At 37.8% G+C, this 19472-nt stretch overlaps 6 protein-coding genes and 1 long non-coding RNA gene across 7 annotated transcripts; 3 read left to right on the forward strand and 4 right to left on the reverse strand.

The window, feature by feature from the left end:
* Positions 1 to 73: 73 nt before the first annotated feature.
* LOC114531515 (transmembrane protease serine 9-like) lies at positions 74 to 2125 on the reverse strand. Its single transcript, XM_028553119.1, has 4 exons — positions 1980 to 2125; positions 1618 to 1725; positions 1094 to 1342; positions 74 to 722 (listed from the first exon to the last, which is right to left on the reverse strand). The coding sequence occupies exons 1-4, from the start codon at positions 2041 to 2043 to the stop codon at positions 175 to 177; spliced, it is 969 nt and encodes a 322-aa protein (XP_028408920.1). The 5' UTR covers positions 2044 to 2125; the 3' UTR covers positions 74 to 174.
* A 1349-nt stretch (positions 2126 to 3474) lies between these two features.
* On the reverse strand, positions 3475 to 5968 carry LOC114531574 (hyccin-like). The gene is given in 11 exon segments (XM_028553184.1): positions 3475 to 3549; positions 3645 to 3732; positions 3819 to 3956; positions 4269 to 4364; positions 4523 to 4548; positions 4550 to 4651; positions 4887 to 4967; positions 5043 to 5087; positions 5164 to 5298; positions 5371 to 5469; positions 5819 to 5968. Coding segments are annotated over 11 exon segments (927 nt in total). The 5' UTR covers positions 5861 to 5968.
* A 56-nt stretch (positions 5969 to 6024) lies between these two features.
* LOC114531516 lies at positions 6025 to 7007 on the forward strand. Its single transcript, XM_028553120.1, has 3 exons — positions 6025 to 6089; positions 6176 to 6273; positions 6368 to 7007. Exons 1-3 carry the CDS (start codon positions 6038 to 6040, stop codon positions 6872 to 6874), a joined length of 657 nt encoding a protein of 218 aa, XP_028408921.1. The 5' UTR covers positions 6025 to 6037; the 3' UTR covers positions 6875 to 7007.
* A 1067-nt stretch (positions 7008 to 8074) lies between these two features.
* Positions 8075 to 17239, forward strand: LOC114531511. The gene is made up of 17 exons (XM_028553116.1): positions 8075 to 8515; positions 9051 to 9211; positions 9380 to 9450; positions 9628 to 9791; positions 12682 to 12803; positions 12960 to 13069; positions 13262 to 13364; positions 13475 to 13561; positions 13726 to 13816; positions 13903 to 13954; positions 14052 to 14161; positions 14458 to 14539; positions 14642 to 14729; positions 14807 to 14904; positions 15465 to 15606; positions 16573 to 16766; positions 16851 to 17239. The coding sequence occupies exons 1-17, from the start codon at positions 8188 to 8190 to the stop codon at positions 16888 to 16890; spliced, it is 2043 nt and encodes a 680-aa protein (XP_028408917.1). The 5' UTR covers positions 8075 to 8187; the 3' UTR covers positions 16891 to 17239.
* Positions 9799 to 12261, forward strand: LOC114531514. Its single transcript, XM_028553118.1, has 2 exons — positions 9799 to 11392; positions 11605 to 12261. The coding sequence occupies exons 1-2, from the start codon at positions 10466 to 10468 to the stop codon at positions 12097 to 12099; spliced, it is 1422 nt and encodes a 473-aa protein (XP_028408919.1). The 5' UTR covers positions 9799 to 10465; the 3' UTR covers positions 12100 to 12261.
* On the reverse strand, positions 11972 to 19403 carry LOC114531517. The gene is made up of 3 exons (XR_003687853.1): positions 19286 to 19403; positions 15475 to 15541; positions 11972 to 12050 (listed from the first exon to the last, which is right to left on the reverse strand). It is a non-coding gene; the product is annotated as an uncharacterized LOC114531517 (long non-coding RNA).
* LOC114531513 (leishmanolysin-like peptidase) lies at positions 17340 to 19257 on the reverse strand. Its single transcript, XM_028553117.1, has 2 exons — positions 18585 to 19257; positions 17340 to 18514 (listed from the first exon to the last, which is right to left on the reverse strand). Exons 1-2 carry the CDS (start codon positions 19215 to 19217, stop codon positions 17378 to 17380), a joined length of 1770 nt encoding a protein of 589 aa, XP_028408918.1. The 5' UTR covers positions 19218 to 19257; the 3' UTR covers positions 17340 to 17377.
* Positions 19404 to 19472: the final 69 nt, after the last annotated feature.

Genomic DNA, 19472 nt, shown 5'->3' on the forward strand with positions numbered 1-19472 from the left:
CATTTTGGAATCAAGCATCGCAAATTTAGCGTCAACCACAACAAATTACCGGATATTTATCGCTCAAATGCTATCACTTTTTGTGCATATTTAATTGCGATTTCCTCAATGTAAAGTAATGAACTATTCATTACAAATAAGAGACTTTCTACATATAAGAGACTTTCACAGTCGTTAATTTCTCCTGATGGTATTTTCCACCCACGACTTTAGGACGGTGAGATCAGCATACACGCCATAGGCGTTCTCTCTGGCACAACCCACACCCCAACTGACAGCTCCCATCAAATACCATATTCCCCCCTTCTGGCAGACCAGGGGGCCACCGCTATCTCCCTGGCATGCATCGATCTTGCCTTGGTCGAATCCAGCGCACCTCATCCGATCGGTTATCGTGTAACCATGATGCTGTGCGTACGTGTTTGCGCAAGTACGACGTTCGACCAGGGGGACCACGGCTTGGTATAATTTTTTGGGAAAGGATCCAGATTCGTCCAATTTACCCCAACCAGTGACATAGCAGTTGGTACCAGCGCTAAAATCCAAGCCAGAGTAAGGCAGGCAGATGGGTTTGACACGTTCAGTATAAGTGATAGGATTGCGCAGCTTGATCAAAGCGATGTCATAATCGTAGTTGCTCGAGTCATATTGCTCATGTGTGATTATTTTATCTATTTGCATTTTTTGTTCATGAGCCTCGTCAAGCCCGATTTCGTAATCACCTAAAATCAAAGAGCCGTTATCAGAACGATTATGTACCTACACAATAACTCCTTACCTAGCCTTCACGAATATAACGCAAACTTCTACCCAAAACATAACCCCTATTCCTTACACAATTAGGAGCCCTGAATGATAGTGATTAGTGAAGATAAATATAGTAAATAATTTTATACCGAAGGGTATTATTACCTTAATATAGGTTATAGATATTACACGTTACTAGGTCATTATTTCAATGATGAAACTTATAGCAAACCACGGGCGATTTTAAAGCGATTGAAAAAATCACTATCCGGTGGATAGCGCTATCCGGCTTTCACACAACCGGCCCCTAGGAAAGGCCTTTGTAGAAAACGTGTCGCATACTCACCAACAGTGAGAGTGTAATCGGCAGTGTTTTCACTCATCATGAAGCAATGAGCTGCAGTGAGGATCCAGTTTGGCGAGATGATAGATGCGCCACACCAGTGACCCTTGTTGCCCGTGTTTCCAACCCAGTCGTACGTCACTTGCCACGGCCAGTCCCCGGGGGGTGCAATGGCCCCACCGACGATACGCGAGTGTGATCTGGCTTTTACACCACACGTGGGTTGGGAGGGTTTTGTGGGTGCAGGGGTAGCTTGAGTGAAAATACATGATATAAATATAATATAATCAGGGGGGTTGTAATATGCTATTTCTCGATTAGGTAAGGGTTAGGCAGGTTAGGGTTTAGCCGGGCCCACAAGAGGGAAACTGGTGGGGAGAGGGTAGAGAGGTAGCCCCACTGGGTAGCCCCACCTAAAGACCCCACAAAAAATGACCCACAAATGTTACTCCCACAAAAAGGAAATTGGGGTAACCATGCCGGGCTGATGAACTAGTAGGTATACTAAAGACAAGAAAACTACTTACGACATAAATTACAAGTCTTCGGACAGTAATTCCTCATATAATCGGGCCAATAGGTACATCTGTTTCGATTAGACCGACACCATCTTCCATAAACGTCAGCACAGCTGTCTGATTAAGAAAAATATCACGCTGAAACTAGATGAAGTCGCTCATAAATTGAGGCGCGGGTTACTGATAATACTTGTTGTTCAAAATCATTCTCACATTAGATAGTTTGCGTTTTATTTTGGTAGTAAAGTCCCGCAAAGATTTGCGTCAACTTTGACGGTTACGAGTTAACGTAAGTGGCTTTTGAACGACCGGCCCCTAGTTGTAGTGTGGATTTATTGCATTTAAAGGACAATTTTAAGACTTCAACGTACCTCTTTGCCATCTTTTGGCGACAGCGCCTGTTAAGATGAAACAGAAGACAATCAGAAATTTCATTTTTAAAGCAGGTAACCCAATTTTACGTTAGCTGTAACAATATTTGAGTGAGAACTCGAGATGTAGAAACAGACTTGCAACGTACCTCTCCTTTTATAGCAGTTTACCATGCCCAACCATTTGCAGTAAAATTACGCAAGTGGTTGATTAGCTGGCCAGCCTGAATAAATACCGACACAGAAATGACAAATATTGAACGGAGCTACGAAAAGTAATATATTAAAAGGAAACTATGATACGAATTACTAACCTTTCCAGCAAAAACTCCGGCAAGATACTCAAGAAAAAAGAGATTGATTAAAAACGCTACGAGAAAACAAAACTGAACTGTTTTTATAATTTTTAACTGGACGTCGGAGAACCCGACTTTGCTTCTTCGATGACTAAAAACACGCGCAAAAGCTGAACAAATGCAGATGTTTTAAATAATAAGAAACCTATTAACATCGGTCCTTTGCTAATACGTTTTTGATAGTACAAAGCCGCCAGTTATAATTATATTTCATTAAACTACAATCTTTTACAGTTTTATAAATACGGGATGACATATATATTGGTACAACCGAAGCTTTCTCGTAGTTTTTGGAATTGTTCAATTTAAATGTATATCATGTTTCACTTCGAGTAACTATGGCAAGCCTTTACGACTGTTAACACGCTAACACTTGCAATATAGTTAACAAAGTCATTTAGGAAATTTCAGGGTTTAATTAAAAATTGATTGGGCCAATTATCGTGCAAACAACGTTTTTTGCCTGCTACAGACGTTTTTTTTCCACGCAAATCACTCGTGGAACGTGGATGATGTACGAAGGTAATTTTAGGGGGATTTTTTACAGTCCGGTGACCATTTCTAAATGACCCCCTTTTGCTAGGAATTTTGTGGATGAGTCAGCAGAAATCTGGTGTGGTGAGGAAGGAGGGGGACTTGGGGCCTGGGGAAGGCTTACCCCCCGATAGATTCGCCCAGCTTTTTGCTTTTTTCGGACGCGCGTCTTTGGGAAGTTTAAGTTTAGACGTGAACATCGTTTCGTCCAGTTCCGGGACACATGGCATGGGTTTGTCTACTAGGAGCATTTCGTAAGGGCATCTTCGTTTCCACGGTGTGCTTTTCGTGTCCAAACATGTAGGAAGTTGAACTGAGCTATCTAATGAACAGAAATAGTTCTGGTTACTTTTTTATATCCTATATATTGCTGTTTAGTTAGATGCAGTTACAGATAATTGATTCATTAACTGTTACTGAAACTAGGAAGAAACAGAATTAAACTTGTTTTACAGTAGATAGCATCGGTTACCTCTGAGCCGTACCCTTTAAAGGTTTAGAAACCTAAACTAAACTAACTTTATTTATACTGGATAGCTCTATCAGTTCTAAACTGTTCTTCCTAGACGTCCAGTAAGGATCATCTCTTCTTACCAATGCACTCATCAATTCTTACCAGATACTTTCAACATATCCAGGCCCAAAGGCGCAATGTCACTCTCTTGCGTTTCCAAAAGATGCTGAATGGATCGAGTTAACTAAATAATATTCAACAAGAATAATTTCTATTAAAGCGCGAAGCATTTCGTAAAATGAAGAAGGATCATACACTTACAAGATATGCCTGCGAGAATAAACCATACTCCGCACGGAAATGCAACGCATCAAATGAACAGCGAGCCGGTTTTGAAAAACCATTATACCTAAGAAAAAACATCGCAAAATTTTCACAAATTTCACAAATTTTCAACTCCAGTTTGAGCAATTAAACGTCTTTTTTTCAACTTACAACGAATAGTAAACGAAATAAACAAGTTGTACGAGTGTGGCATTGTCCAAAGGTATCCGAGAACATTCAGAAAGTTTTTCTAAGTCTTTGTCTGTGTCTTTTTTTACACAGAGATCTTTGAAACCACAGCTTGAAACCCTTTTGAAAAGATATGTAACATTAAACATGAAATACACTAAGCATGAAATTTCCAACTCAAAGTACTTTAGACAAATTTCCAAACTCGAAATTCCCAACTAAAAATCCTCAAAACAAAAGTGATCACTAGGAATTCCCAAAAGTCTTAACTCAAGTCTCATGGAATTGCAAACTCAAAACTTCCAACTAAAGATTGACAAAATGAAACTCCCACTAACACAAATTTCAGACATGCAAGTGATATACAACTGTCTTGTAATGCAAATAAAGTTTTTGTTCTCCACAAAACCAATAAAAATAAAACATACTCACATTAACGCCATTTTACAGGCTGCTTCAAGAGATGATTCACCCATAAAAGCAATGTAATGATTGTACTGCTCTAGGACAAAAGCTACCACAGCAAACCTACATGTGCACAGAGATTATATGAATACTATATACTATATGAATACAAGTGAGATGAATCAAAGATAAACCTATCAACATTCAGACTTATACTGATCTTTTTCATACGATAGATAACTACTCTCTCTGTTTTGAAATATTGTTGTTAAGAATCAAACCTGTGACAAGCTGGTATTCTCGTCAATTTCTCGTCCAGGACCATCAAGTTTATAAACAACCTCACTTTGTTCATGCCGACTTAACGCACTCTCTGTCAATGCAGATGTTCCAGATTTTGCAAGCGATGGCTAAAAGATAAATCAGCCCATTAGCTGTAGTGCACCCAGATGTGGCAGGTGCTTTACTATTTTACTCTGTCTAATGTCAGATGATTTTACTCATCAGTGGATGGTAAGTACTGTCAATTAATGACTAACAAAATTATCTGTCAGTGTCTCTGAAGTCTGATTTATAATGATAATGGAAAAATGGATAATGCATGTTAAACCATGAATGTGGACCTGCTCATTCAATATTTCTTACCTCGTGATAAAGTGAAGGTCTTGAAAGTGAAGGAAGACGAAATTTCTGATATTTTGTTTTTCCATTTTCATCAAGAACTTCCTTTCAATCAAAACAAATACCTAATATTAACCAACTTTTAAATCTACATATAAATATAACTACTAAATTACTTACTGCATTATAAATAGCTAGCAAAACAGCTTCCAGTTTTCCATAACCCTGCAAAAAGCATAATCCAAACTGTAAGCTTAAAACACTAAATCATCAACTAATAGAAAGAAAGATTTTCAGCCACCTTTTGACCATGATTGGATGAAATGAAGAGATATTCCCAAACCAATGCTGGTAGGAAATGCAGGACAAATGCTTTCTGAATATCTCCACCATTCTGATACAGTGTAAACAGACTGCTGTATACAAGTTCAACAACCTGTTAAAACATGGAGGTTTTCTGTATTGGCTATTCATGAATTGTGTTCTTGAAATGAGAAAGGGCTTCTACCTCATTACTGGTATGACTTGCCATCAAAAATTGAATGATTTGACCGATAGTTTGTTGGTCGTTTTCCAAGACTTCCATAACCTTTGTCTTAGGTCCATCCTAGAAATACCAAATGTAAGACGTACAGTGATGATGAATGAAGGTTGACAACCCCCTCATGTCAACGAGGTAGTATGTATTCCAATGACCACTGATTATACCACACACCATAAATACTGCTATACTACACTGTGTTAAAGGTTTGATTGGGCAACGGTGCATGAATTAACTCTTTCCTATGGGATGTGGGAGATATTCATATGTTGCATACGTTGATCAAGTTAACCATTAATTCAAACTGTGTACACTTATATAAACAAATAACATTTCTACATTTTTCAAAACAGTTTTACTTATTCAGTCATTCATATAAACATAAAAAATATTACAAACATCTAAGGGCACATACCTTAACGTTGTTCAAAAAATCCCTAACTTGCTGTAGATTCATGTTCTCTTTAATAAGCTAAATAAAATCAACGAATTCTACCAAAATATAAACGAAATAGCAAAGTTTATAAATATTTTATACAGAGAATCAAATTTGACTTCATCTTGTTTATCCATTTTGACGGAAAAAAGTCGAGAGAAAAATCTCCGCGTTTGTCGCGAAGTGCGCTTATTCAAGATGGCCGCAATTTTTGTACAGAAGTTTAGAACAATATTTTGTACATTTTCAGGTGCTATATTTGTTCCTTTGTTGTACATTCACTCTAGGATAAATAGTCTTTGGTTATAGTTATTATATTGTATATATTTTATTCAGGTATTAGAAAAATTGGAGCCCTAAATGTGCGTTTTGCATCAAGTATCAACCTGGCCCAAACTTGTAAGGCTGGAAAACAGAAATCTAGGGAAATTAAGGTTGGTCCTTAAAGATTTACCTTGAATCCTTCCTGTAAATCTGAGTCATAGTTCCCAATTGAAGCCATCTTTATCTGACTTATTTTTTCTCCAGCCAAGCCCTGAAAAACTACATTTGGCGAACGAAGTCCATGATCTATTCCATAACAATGAAATGGTTGCAGTTCTGAGCTACTTTGACATGAAAAATGCCGAATGGAATGAGCTAATTCATGAAGTTGGCAAGAGTGACATTCATTTTCGATTCCTGCCAAACAAGATTGTACATAGAGCTTTGGATAGCACAGCCTATGTTAACATATGTCCATTATTCATAAGCACAACTGTGGTTGCGTATTCCAAAGATGTGCAAATCAAAGGACTACTAGATGCTTTGAAAGGGCAACCAAAAGTCCACGTACTGGGTGGAAAGGTTAACGATAGATTATTTGGAATTGAGAAACTGATTTGGGTCTCAAAATTACCTCCGTTAGAACAACTTCATCAAGAGATAACAATGACATTATCTAAGCCAGCACAAAACCTGCAACAATTATTAATGAGAAATCAGCAAGTTCTTACACAAAATCTAGGACTGCTAGCAAGTGGTGATGAGACATAGAACTCACATGGGAAAATAAATAGTTTAATTGTGAAATGAAACACATGTATGCAAATACCTATGTTGTGATAATGCCTGGTGTGCTATAGAACCAGCTTTGAGAATTTGCCTGCTAATTAAACTGTAAACAGAAGTTCTTTTGTACAGACTAAAAAGAATATTTGCCTCTGCTGCAAATTACGCAGAAAAAACATATATTTTAAATGCTTTGCAACATAAATTCTGTCATATGAAGTAATCTAAAGTTCCATAAAAATAATAAGTCTTCTCATCAAAACTGCTCCAAACATAACAAAATGTCACAAACTAAGAGAGTGTTAAATAACTTTAGGAAAGAGTTCAAATGTTCTGTTCAATGCTTGCAGAAGAATTGACGAAGGTTGAATTTTTATATGTACATAATATCATTTTAGACTTCTAGTATTCTGTCCTTTAGAAATTCAATGTTTTGCATTTTCACTATGTCCGTGATGTTCATCTGGCTTAGCAAATATCTTCTCAATGACACAGGCGACAAGAAAAGCACCAACTCCCCACGTAAAACCAGGAAAAAAATATCGAAAATTTGCCCTAGAGGAGTAATATGGATGACTTCTCCACGCTTCAAATCTTGCCCAGGGATCCTTGGTAGGAACTTTGATTTTCTTTGTTGAATCCATCCAGAGGAAATATAATATCTATGCCTCCTTTTGACAGTATTACACTACCATAAAATATCTGCAACTGATAAAAAAATCAATAGAAAAATCTTTAAATCCTTGTATCCAAATATATTGCTGTTTTTTCACTAAACTTTGTAACCGCGCGATATTCTCTCAATAATGTTATCTAATTACACTGCGGCAATATGTGAGTCCACGGTAAAAATCGCTGACCGCTTTTATTGATAACATGGGTCTAAGTCATATGCCTAAACAGCACTGAATTTATACGTGTTTTTCGATCTAAGAAATAAATAATTTAAATCTTTTGGGTTTTTATGAGTACTATATATATCTTGAGGTAGACCTCTGCCTCTTTCAAATTTGTTTTTACCATCGTTCACGGAAAACATGAAACATTTTCCGAAATTATTTTTGGACCAAAATTATCCTTTTAAAAACTAATTCCCCCTCCCTGTTTCCGACTAATAATACAATAAATCCAGGGGGGTTATATACTGTACACATATAGGCTCTCATCGGCAGTACTTCGGAAGGAACTCGGCTAACTGTCCTTGTATAAATTAAAAGGATCTTCGAAAGATAAATTTTTAGACACAAAAGAAAAATATTCACTATAATACTCTAATTTTTTAGCCATAAACACAAGCAATGACTCTGGATTTTGACGAAGCCCTAACGCTCATTCACAGCCATCAAAAACTCGACAGAGATCGGGGTTTGGACCTTTTAAAACGGAATTTACACGAAAGCATTAAAGGCGCAGAAAGCGATGACATAATTGTTAACTTACGAAGCAAAATTCTTGCTTATATCGAGCCATCGTCAGCATCGACATGGGAGATGCGACAAGGAGGATTGCTGGCCGCGAAACTTATAGTTTGTAGCAAACTGACGGATGAAAACTTTGTTGAAACCATACGATTGCGCGCGATGGTTTTGACACATGATAACGAGGCCAGAGTGCGTCAGGCTGCTGGTAGGTATTGCATTTATCACGCTGCTTGATCCTGTCTGGAATGTTCATTGACCTAGTTTTGGTTGACAGGATTTAACTAACTGGGATTATTGACATATCCAATAATCCTGGTTTCGTATAATCGTCAGACCCTTTGAAGGTACCATTCATGCCCTTTGAAGGTACCATCCATGCACTTTAAAGGTACCATCCATGATGACATCACCATTGTGGGTGCGACCTTGTGCAAATATTTGGGAAATACTATATTATACTGCCTATTAGAGCCTTGTTTTATACCTCTGACATCAGCTATTGTCACAATCTATCATCACTATTGTCTCAATCATATGCCTCAGTCCCTAGGCTGTTGTCATATGTACTAGGAAGGTCTTGCAAGGGCACTGAGGATTGTCAGTACACGTCTTTTGTTTGCAAACACCTGAAGTTAAATAAAATTTTCAGACATTAGGGTGAATAGACTAGACTACATACTTGGAGATAGGAAGTATAGCTACTTAACTACAATGGATAACAAAGACAACTGTTTTTTTAGGTGAGGTTTTAGGTGTTTTGTGTCAAGAAGTTGGTGCAATTGTCTATGAGAAATGCTGTGCAGAGTTACTGAAAAGTGTGGAGGCAAATTTAGAAAGACATATCCCTGGGGATAGCATGTCAGAGGGGCAATCATTCACTGAAGAAGCTGTCCCTGTTGATGTAAGGATGTATTTCTGGTGACATTAAATATTTTCTACAACTTTGTGAACTGACTTTTTTACAAACCTTTAAAAAGAGGACTTAATCTTCTAATGCTTCTACATCATCCCAACACAAATCAGCATTGGGAAACCATACTGTACCTAAACATAAAACTTATTTCTTTAGGTTGGAAAGATGACTTCGATAAAAATTGTACATGAATCAGCTGGATGGAGGCACCTAGAAACCAGCATGAGGTAAAGAATGCATGCATGGTAGAATGTATAGTGTTAGAGCTTTACTAATGAGTAAAATTATCTGCTGTAATTTGGAGAAACTACAGGAATATTCTGTGTTTGTTAACAGAAAACAGTTAATCCATTCTGTATTTTACCAATGACAAGCAAATACATACACTTGTTTGTATTTATTAGATGTTTGCAACATGTTATTGAAGGATGTGGACCATCATTCAGTAAATATATCACACCAGAACTACTAAAGCTTTTGTTTCAAGCCCTGGACCATACCAATAGATTTGTAAGGGAAACTGGCTACCAAGTTTTTTCCTCCCTTGTGAGACTTGGAACAAGTAAAGGTAAGTGTTCAAACCTTATGCCAGGGTTTACCAACCAACCAGAAAAACTAAGAGAGTTTGAGCCATTGTATTAATATCCATCCAGATTTCAACTATTACTTATGGACAAGCTAGTATCCTTTTGGTGCATGGTATAATTTCAAAGCTTTAAATCTATTTAATAACTTTAGAATGGAACGAAATTTATAACTTTTTTGTGTAACTAGTTCTTTAAGTAATGGCAAATTTCTACTATCTATCAATAGCTTCGTTTTCTACATCAGTGAACAATAGGTTGTTTTATCCAAGTTTATTTGCAAATCCGTGGTGAAGATCAAGCTGATCTTTGATTTAAAATTTTCATTGCAAGGCCTACTTTACGCACGCGTATTTTAGCTGAATGAAATTTTAGCCAATAGAAGTTTGGTGAGGCTTTTCCTTAGCAAGCTCCCGAAATCGTACGGACCGAATGAATGACTGGACCGCGCGAGAAATTACGATGACGTCCTAATTAGACAAAATTACGCGACGTAACAAGCACTTAATTAAAGATTGTGATTAATTAGTGACGAAACAAAGACCGCGCGCGCAAATTAACCATAATTGCATTTGCTTGAATCGTGCGCGGACGTTATTTTTACTCAGAGAGAAAATTGCGTTTGAAATTGTTGAATTTTGATTGAATTCGAAGCGAAATGACCGAAACACAAGATATGCCTTTGTGCAATGAAGTTACCGAGGCTACAGACGATTTTGAATCGGATTTCGAAAGTCAGGAAATGTTTGACTTGGGAGATAAATGGCTTTTTCCTAAAGCAAGTGAGCATCTTGCAACTGTCCTAAAGCCAGGAGTTGTGCGTCCTCTGTCGCCGACGTTGGAAGTAAACGCTCCTGGAGAAGACGTGTTCCCAGGCATTGCGATGCTTTACGAAGGCTTTGACGATATGCTAGAGTGGAGAAACACGATACGATTTGTCGGCTTCTTCGTCAGAAAGGAAAATATGTTTGACAATCGCCATCACTGGAACATGCGTACGAAATTCTTGGAGGTTCGTGTCAGATGTATGGAGAAGATCCTCGAAGATCCGTTTGCGAAGCACCGTAAACCCGAGGGAGGATTTTTCATTCGTATTCCGGTCACCGTTAAGAAATCTTCGCGGAGCGAAGCTGGTGATGTGATCGCGCAAGAATGTGTTGGCGCGAATGACGGACATTCCGACAAACGAAATTCTGAGATGGTGGAAAGCGGAAACCTTCACGAGGGGAAGATTGATGAAAATGGCGGCAACTCAGCTTCGGCTGGAACCGGCGTCGATGGTAATGTTGCTCGTTGCGAGGAAGTACAAGATTACGCTTCGTTTGCGATTCACGGTTGTGATGTCGAAAGTATGACCGGAGAAGATATTATGTTGGTTGGTCAAGACAGCGAGGGAAAGATTGATGGAGATGGCAACTCAACTTTGGCTGGAATCGACGTCGATGGTAATAGAGCTTGTTGCGACAAAGAAACTGCAGCAAATGTTGTCTCAAAGAAGGAAAATATTCGTGGCGAAGTTGAAAACAAAGAAGAGAGAAAATCGCAACCAGAAATTGTCAGGAAAGACTTGGACACGGAGGAAAATGTAAGTACTTGCTTTCAAGATGGTAAGGATAGTTAATTCACTTTTAATCGATATATTTTTTGACATTTAACAACATTTCCCAAGCAAACCTTGCAGTTTTACTCATTCTAAGATGATATCTTTCTTTTTGACTAGTTTAAAACTAAATCTAAAAGATAAAACTAAATCTAAAGGATCATCCATTGAAAATTATTTTCAAATATTTTTCTCAGACCGAAAGCCAGTGTATTTTACCTTGTCAAACGTCTGGTCATTACGATGGCAGAAATGAATGCCTGCGGGATCTTGTAGTGGTTGGAAAAGCAATTGAAGTTACCTTGAGTTCTGCAGAACTGGTCGGCGAAGCAGAAGACCCAGCCTTGATCGAAGGAAGTAATTTGAAGAATCAATTGAAAGAATATGGTTCAAAGTCTGAGGCATGGTCTTGTTCGGTTCAAGACGAGTTGATCCTCGAGGATATCAACGATAAAGATTTGGTTCCAGATGCGATATTTTCATCATCTGCTAAATTGGGTCACACGGGCGTTGAAGACAACCCAGGCGCGCAGGCAGCTGTCACATCTACGACAAGCAAAACGTTTGGGAAATCGGCTATCCAACAGCAAAGACGTTTATCAAGATTCCAGCGACTACGAAGAAGTCTGGGGACTTTGTTTTCCTGTTTTGGAAAGAACAAAGTCACGCCTGTGAACATTGGTTTGTCATAGAGAGTAATAATAATGGTAGTATAATGATGACATGGTAGATACTGTTGATGGGACAGTTGAGAGGATGTTACACTTAAAGTTTGAGTTTTATTTATATTGTTAAAGTTCTGTTTTAAGATTATTATAGAATGATTAAGGTTAGGTTCAGTGTTTGGGGATTTGAAGGTTGATATATATATATATATATATATATATATATATATATATATATATATATATATATATATATATATATATATATATAGTAAATGTAAAGTAAATATATGTAAATATAATAAATAGTTGCATTCTTTTTATAATAGATTTTTTATAACAAATAAAATGACAGAAAGTTTCACCGGGAGCGTTCAGAATTCTAACTGCAATTAGAAAAGTGTTTTGGTAAAATTTCCGATTGAGAATTAGGTTGGAATTTTGCAATCATTTGAAAACCTTAGCTAAGCAAAATCATGGCTTTTTTATAATGACAGTTAATGCTATACTGGGGAAGATCGAGCTTGATCTTTTGATCTGAAGTCAGCCTTATTCTTAGCGCAAGAACCATTTAGGACTGCTTGAAAATGTTCTTAATTTTTTTCCCAGATTCGCCAACTTCGTCGACATTATCTTCCGAACAGGAGGCGGAAAACAGACAGTCCATACTAAACTATGGAGATCAGTTGGCTGATTATCTCAGGAAAGGACTAGCAGATAACTGGAGTCAGGTGAGGATGTGTTGAAATGCGACGACAAAAGTGTGACTATCTTCTCAAACTGATAAGCTCACTTCTGAATTCATGCTTCTCATATTTGACCAAGGAAAGGGGCATATTTAGTGTGTTAACAACATTTGCATGATATCTTATTTTATAATTCCCAAGGTTCGCCTAGCAGCTTCGTGGGCAACGAGGTCCTTCCTGGTCACTCTTGGAGACAATGAAACGAAAGAACAATTTTATCCCAAGTTGTTGCCACCAATGTGTCTAAACAGGTCAGAATTCAGAGTCATTTCTTTAGAAATGTACAGCTGAGGTGTCTCAAAAATACGAGAACTCTTAATGCATCATATAGTTAGTTACAAGATCGCCTTGAAGCCCGATTATGATTGGGTTAGATTAAGGGAGAAGATTAAGGGTACGATTAACAAACGGATTAGGATTAAGGGAGACCATATCTTCTTTAGGTACTACGTAGCCGCTGGTGTGAGGATTTACTCTCAGGAAAACTGGAAGATTATCACTGGGAATGATGGCAAAAAACTTGTGGAGAAATTTATCAAAGAGACGGTAATTGTCTGCGATGCTTCGTCTTGAATGTAACTGGTAACTCGTTGAGAGATTAAAATGAATTGATAATACTCGTGAACTTTGATAAAGAGAGGAGCTTTTTGCCCTAGGTTGAGTTTTACGTAAGTCAAACCAAAGCTGATAATCATGCCGTGAGAGAGGCTGCCTGTGAGTGTATTGCTGAACTGGGAATTAAGGTAAGAAGATTGACTGGTGGTTGGAAAGCATGAAGACCAACTATACCAACAATCAAAACATGAAGACCAACTGAAAAAAGCAGTAGTCCTGTGTTGAACCAACCCATGTGGAAGAAATTCTGGAAGAAGGAATCCTAGTTTAGCGTTGTCACCTTTCTATGTAGGTCAGTCCTGATGCCGTTCGCCCTCATGTGGGTGTCCTCTTGGAAGCCATGATCGAATGCTTTAAAGATGAAGGCTGGCCTGTTAGAGATGGTAAGATCACCGTAATCAACCAAAAGTGTACCTAAATATATACCATATTTCACAGTGTCTAACAACATTTATCCCATATATTTCAGCCGCTTGCTTAGCCTGTGGTAATTTCATTCAATGTTTTCCCGAAGAATGCAAGTAAGAGATTTCTCCATTCTCATCATCATCAACAGCCGATTGATTGATCATTTTAACCGATTGATAAACATCGATTGTGTTTGATATTTTTGTCTAGGCCATCCCTGGAGACTTTATATGAATTATTTTTCACCAATCTTTGTGATAACATTCCATCAGTCAGACAAGGAGCGGCCGCTTCATTGGCCAATGTTGTTAAGACGTATGGTAAGTCCTGTGATAAGATTTTGTGTCGTGTGTTTGGCTTCAAGCTATGCAGATAGTAAGATAAGGTGTGGGGTAAGGTAGGGTTAAGTGGATGGGGTAAGGTGAGGTGGGGTAAAGTGAGGTAAAGTGGGGTGGGTAAGGTGAGATGAGGTGGGGAAAGGTGAGGTGGGGAAAGGTGAGGTGGGTGATATGATGTAAAGTGGGGTGGGATAAGGTGAAGTACTACAGTTCAACTCTGTTAATAATGCCCTAAGCAAGTCTGAGATCGTGTCAGCGAGCGCGATTTGTAATTGCAGGATCAGAAGCGGTGGAATTTGTGACGGAGAAAGCGAAGGAAAAGTTGAAAGCCGTTGAGAAACAAGAGCACAATGACGACAGGTAAAACTATTACACAAAGAAATCCTCGATACTTGAACTGTCCTCAAAATCTTGGATTACTGAAATATTACAACTACATAAAGAACATGTTTTCTTTAATAGATTCAGTGGTCTCGAAAAAGGCGCAGGGCTATTCGGAGTTATGAAGAGACAAAGAGATAACGATGTTGAGCTACATTCCAATCAAACGGTAAATTCATTTCATGCATTGGTAACTACCAAGTACACGATGGGCAAGTCAGGTGACTATACTTTTTGGTTTTTCAGATGTATTCGTGTGGCTCTCTGGCTCCCAAGATGGGTCGTGGAGGATGCTCGAACAGTCATTTCAAACGACCATCACAGCCTTGGGAAATCACAGACGGGTCGGTATTTCAAAATAACCCAACGCGAAAACACAACACAACACCCAATTTATCAACCACTTAAAAGTTTGAACCGAGTTTTTAAGAGTTCCCAAAGGCAAAAACCAGAAGTGATCTCAATAAATGACTCTCCCAATTTAGCAAAAAGAGCACTTGTAAATTAGCAGCATAAACAAAATTTAAAGACGCTTTGAAATTTTGAATCGAAAGCATTTTTAAGACTTGAGAGTATTCGCACCATTTACTTTGGAATGCCAAACTGTAAAATGGTCGTGTTTGGATAGAAATTCGTGTACAAAATACCAGGAAACTAAATATAATTTTATAAACTTAACTGCATGTATATTATGAAATGTGTTTCGGTAACTGCCTAAAATCAATATAACAGGAAACTTCACAACGTTAAGGGCCTGCGGCTTTGTCGAGACAGTTAGATACGAACGACCTTCAGCTTAGGTAGAGATCCTGAAAATTAAGTTTCCTTATATGTTCTAGGCAGTTTCTAGATTCATTTTATGAGATTAATTCAACTGATTATTTCAACTTGTGCGTTTTTATAGATGTATCTACCTTGTTGCTGAACTGTCCAAACTTCAAACGACACAGGAACAAATTAAAGTTCTTATTCCATCCATGGCTGAAACGACAAAACACAGACATTACTCACAATACCTTCAGTTATACGAGTCTGTATGCAAACAGGTGGGCCGAAAACGAGTCCATTATATATTGTCCTATATTTGACTGAAATACGTCCTATTTCACCTTTTATATTAAGTTTTGCTGTACAAAACTTTTAAAACATGGGGATGGGATACTGTAGTGCAAAAACTCGAACTGTGATAACATAATCTAACAGTTTGAACAAGTCCTCGCAAAAATATTGGTCGTAATTTCCTACATACAAGACTCTACTAACATAGCTAAAAATCAAAAGTACCGGAACAAAATAAGTCATATGACGGTCATACAGTTTTAAAAATTTACCCACGCTCAAAAAAACACAGATAACAGATGAAACACGTACCACTTCCGTGACAAAGAATGTTGTAACCAACCTTTTTAGATATTTTCAAAATATTTGAAATAGTTGAAGGGTTAGATTTTCTCGAGAGGTTCTCGAAACATTGCGATATATAACTATATATATATATATAACCTCAGTATAACTAACTACTTGGTGTCATAGAAAGACTTTCTCATAAATTTAGTTTTGAGCGCTGTACAAAACTAAAAGAGAGAAAAATTTCCATGACAACATAAGTCATAACCTTGACAAACTATAGGAGTATAGCCGTTTGTGTGGTGCGACAAATACAATTTGCCGAAATAAACTTGTCGATGCAAAATTGAATTTCCACACGAGGAACAAAACTAGCCCAGTCAAATTGGCAAGGAAAACTTTCTGGTTAAAATAGGGAAGATTTTTGGCATGATTTTTGAGCAATTTGATGCTACAAAGTCATTGACATTTCTACAGGATTTTACACATTAATTTACAAATGCCCCATTCTTCTATTTCGCCTATACCCTCCAATTCTTACATTAGTTTTAATTTTATATTTCAAGTGAAACCACAGTTAATAGAACTGAGGCGAAACAGGCCCGTCATTTGAATGCGTCATATCAAAATTCATTCAGTAACACTTCGTTCTCTTCAATGTTCAGCTCCCCGTTATTGCCAAAGGTATTGGAAAAAGAAGTTTCAAGAACTACTTGGAGGTTTTCATAGATATGATTTTTCACAGTTTGACAAGCGAGAATGCGCTAACCTCAACAGCAGCGAACGAGTGCATTCAAGAGTTGGCTACAATCCTCGGTCCTTCCATATTGAGAGGAAGAGTTGAACTTTATAATCCCAGGTATTTCCATGGCTACATTACATACATGTACATACTAGTAATAACGATACTCGTCGATAGTAACTGTATATCTATTCATTTCAGCTATCTTACTATCTTGGACAACCATTTACACCATTATTAGAAAAATGTTGGACAAGGTCAAGGTGTTTTGGGGCAAAAAAAAACATCAAAACAAGCATTGAATATACAAAACCGCTGATCTCTATTAGCATTTTGATTTGTACCTTTGCGTTAAAGTACCCAGATGACTTGGAAAATTTAATACAGAGGCAGCACTCCAAACCCTGTATTTTTGGGATCACAGAAGAGCAATTTGTTACTAAACTTATTTTGTGTAATAACAGTATCTTAAATGACATTTATTATTACTAATTAATTGATAAATACCATATGTATAAATACCTAAAACTATTTCCCTAGCTTAAAGAACATTCAAGACAAAGACTGATTCTGTCTGATTTCACATAGATTTATTTAAATAACAAAATGAAATATTCATTTGTATGATTAAATGATAGTGTAGTACAAAGTACAAATATTTGTATTTTTACAAATTAATTAAATTACAAATTACAGGCATCTCTTATGTGGACAAAGAAATCTAGCACTCAGCACAACCTTTCAATAACCAGCATTGACAGGAGGAGAAACACAGCTATGTGGTTAAAACTTTGATGTAAACTTAAAGAACAACAAACCAGAACATTGTTGCTTCTATATTGAAGTAAATTGAGATATGTTGAATTGAGAAAATTTCTTGACTCAACCATGGGGCAAGAGTCACAAAAATCATCACACGATGGACAAATTATTGAACCGTTATGTAGAGAATTTTTATGTACAACTACTATATTCAATATCTGTCCTGTAAACCAGCAGGTATAGGACTGCCCAGAGATAGATAGGGTTAAACCCTCACCGGAACAGGTGTATGAATAACACCCACTGCCCCAATTAACAGCTGTGACCGTAGGTTTTGAGCACTGCTTTTGCATCCAAGCTTGACCATGCAAAAAGCATGCTGAGTTCTCCCCGTACATTTCAAGAGCATAGTTTTCTGATGAAATCGGGTTGTTTGTTTCATGTTTACAACTCGACCCCCGGATAGTGATGCCATCTTGTTTCCAATCCAGTTCTTGATAATATGGGCAGTAATCTGCAAGCTCAATTCCCCCACCATAATATGTTGGGGTGGACACCCCTGGTAGGAAATCAAAGTACCGATACTCCTTGCCCAGTGGGGTCTTATATTTTCTCAAATTGCAAACACCCACACCATGATAGTTGTGGGTACATCCTGAATGTGTATGGCTTTTGGAGGGTAATCTTGAACAATAAGGTGCAATGGAGTTATTCATCTTGCTCTGATGATCCATCCATGCCTTGCAACTGTTTCTGGCAAAAATACACCCAGCATTACGCCCCCAGTCTAGTGGCTCAGCCATTGCATAATCAACTCTGTACCATCCTGTGTCCTCCATTACGGCAAGAGTGATACGAGAAAACACAGGGTTGTTTGTAAACACCCCAGTCATGGCTTCATTTTCAAACACTCGTTTTTCCAAATGTGTGTGACGTTGACCAGGATCACCTTGGTTTTCTATTTCAGCTCCTTCTAACAACGAGCAGTTAAAATGGGATTGAACTTCCTTAACAACACGAGGTGTCACAATCATCAAAACTTTATGACTTATTGAGGAACCATTGCTAATTCTCCATTCATTTCTTGTAACTTCCTTGATGACCTAAACAACAGATTAGAATAGTTTTAGTTCTCAGAAATTTAAAAAAGTTAACCAGGCAATTTGTTATTACCTTTTCGCTCCACTCGGAAGCAGGTCTGCCATCTGCAATTCTTTGGGTAAGTGGGGTACCGTCTTCGGCTCGATAGTAACTATATAACCGCTTTGAAAATCCAATAGCATGGAAGATTTCATGTTTGACAATAGCCAATAAATGACTGTAATGCAAATTCCTTTTCATTTTGCTGACACAAAAGTTGACAAAGCCAGCAATAGGACGGTCAAGCATTCCCTCCTGTTGACAAGTCGATGCATAGGCTATGACATCACCATTCCTGTGGCAATTGGATGTTGCAAATGCCGAAACATACAAGACAAAATCTGTGTTCACGAGTCCGGAATTCTCAGCATTTTTGTTTGTGCAATGTTGTTTGCTTGAATCACAAGTCCTGCACACATCAAGGTGCGCTTCAGGGATCTGTATTGTACCAACTTCCCCACAATAAGTGATATCTTTACATTCTCCAAGACAGTAGCGGAAAAAATTACCATTAACTCTCTTTTTGGTCTCGTTTCCGCAATCCCTTTGCAGTCTTAAAGGCGATACAGGTCGTCGAACACTCAAAGTTTTACGAAAGTATGCGACAGCGTCCGGTAGGAGTCTACCGGTTATAAGTTTTCTCAAATCAGAACTCACTTTCAGCATGCTTGAGTCAGAAAATACGTTTATTTTCAATGAATTATCAATGCTTCGACGTTTTATTGGATGCTTACCGTTACTCCATACTCCTGTGATAATCCGGTCACTTTCTGCAAGGTAATGACAGCGGATACGTGGGAAAATTAAAAGAAAAATAACCAATGTTTTTCCACATATTTGACAGTCAGCAGCCATTTTTTTCGCAAGTAATGAGGGGGGGAACATGGTTGATGGTTAGAACGGGGGTGGGCTTTACATTAC

Source organism: Dendronephthya gigantea, unplaced genomic scaffold (assembly GCF_004324835.1).
Source record: "Dendronephthya gigantea isolate DGI-Jeju-01 unplaced genomic scaffold, DenGig_1.0 000073F, whole genome shotgun sequence".
Taxonomy (NCBI): domain Eukaryota; kingdom Metazoa; phylum Cnidaria; class Anthozoa; order Malacalcyonacea; family Nephtheidae; genus Dendronephthya; species Dendronephthya gigantea.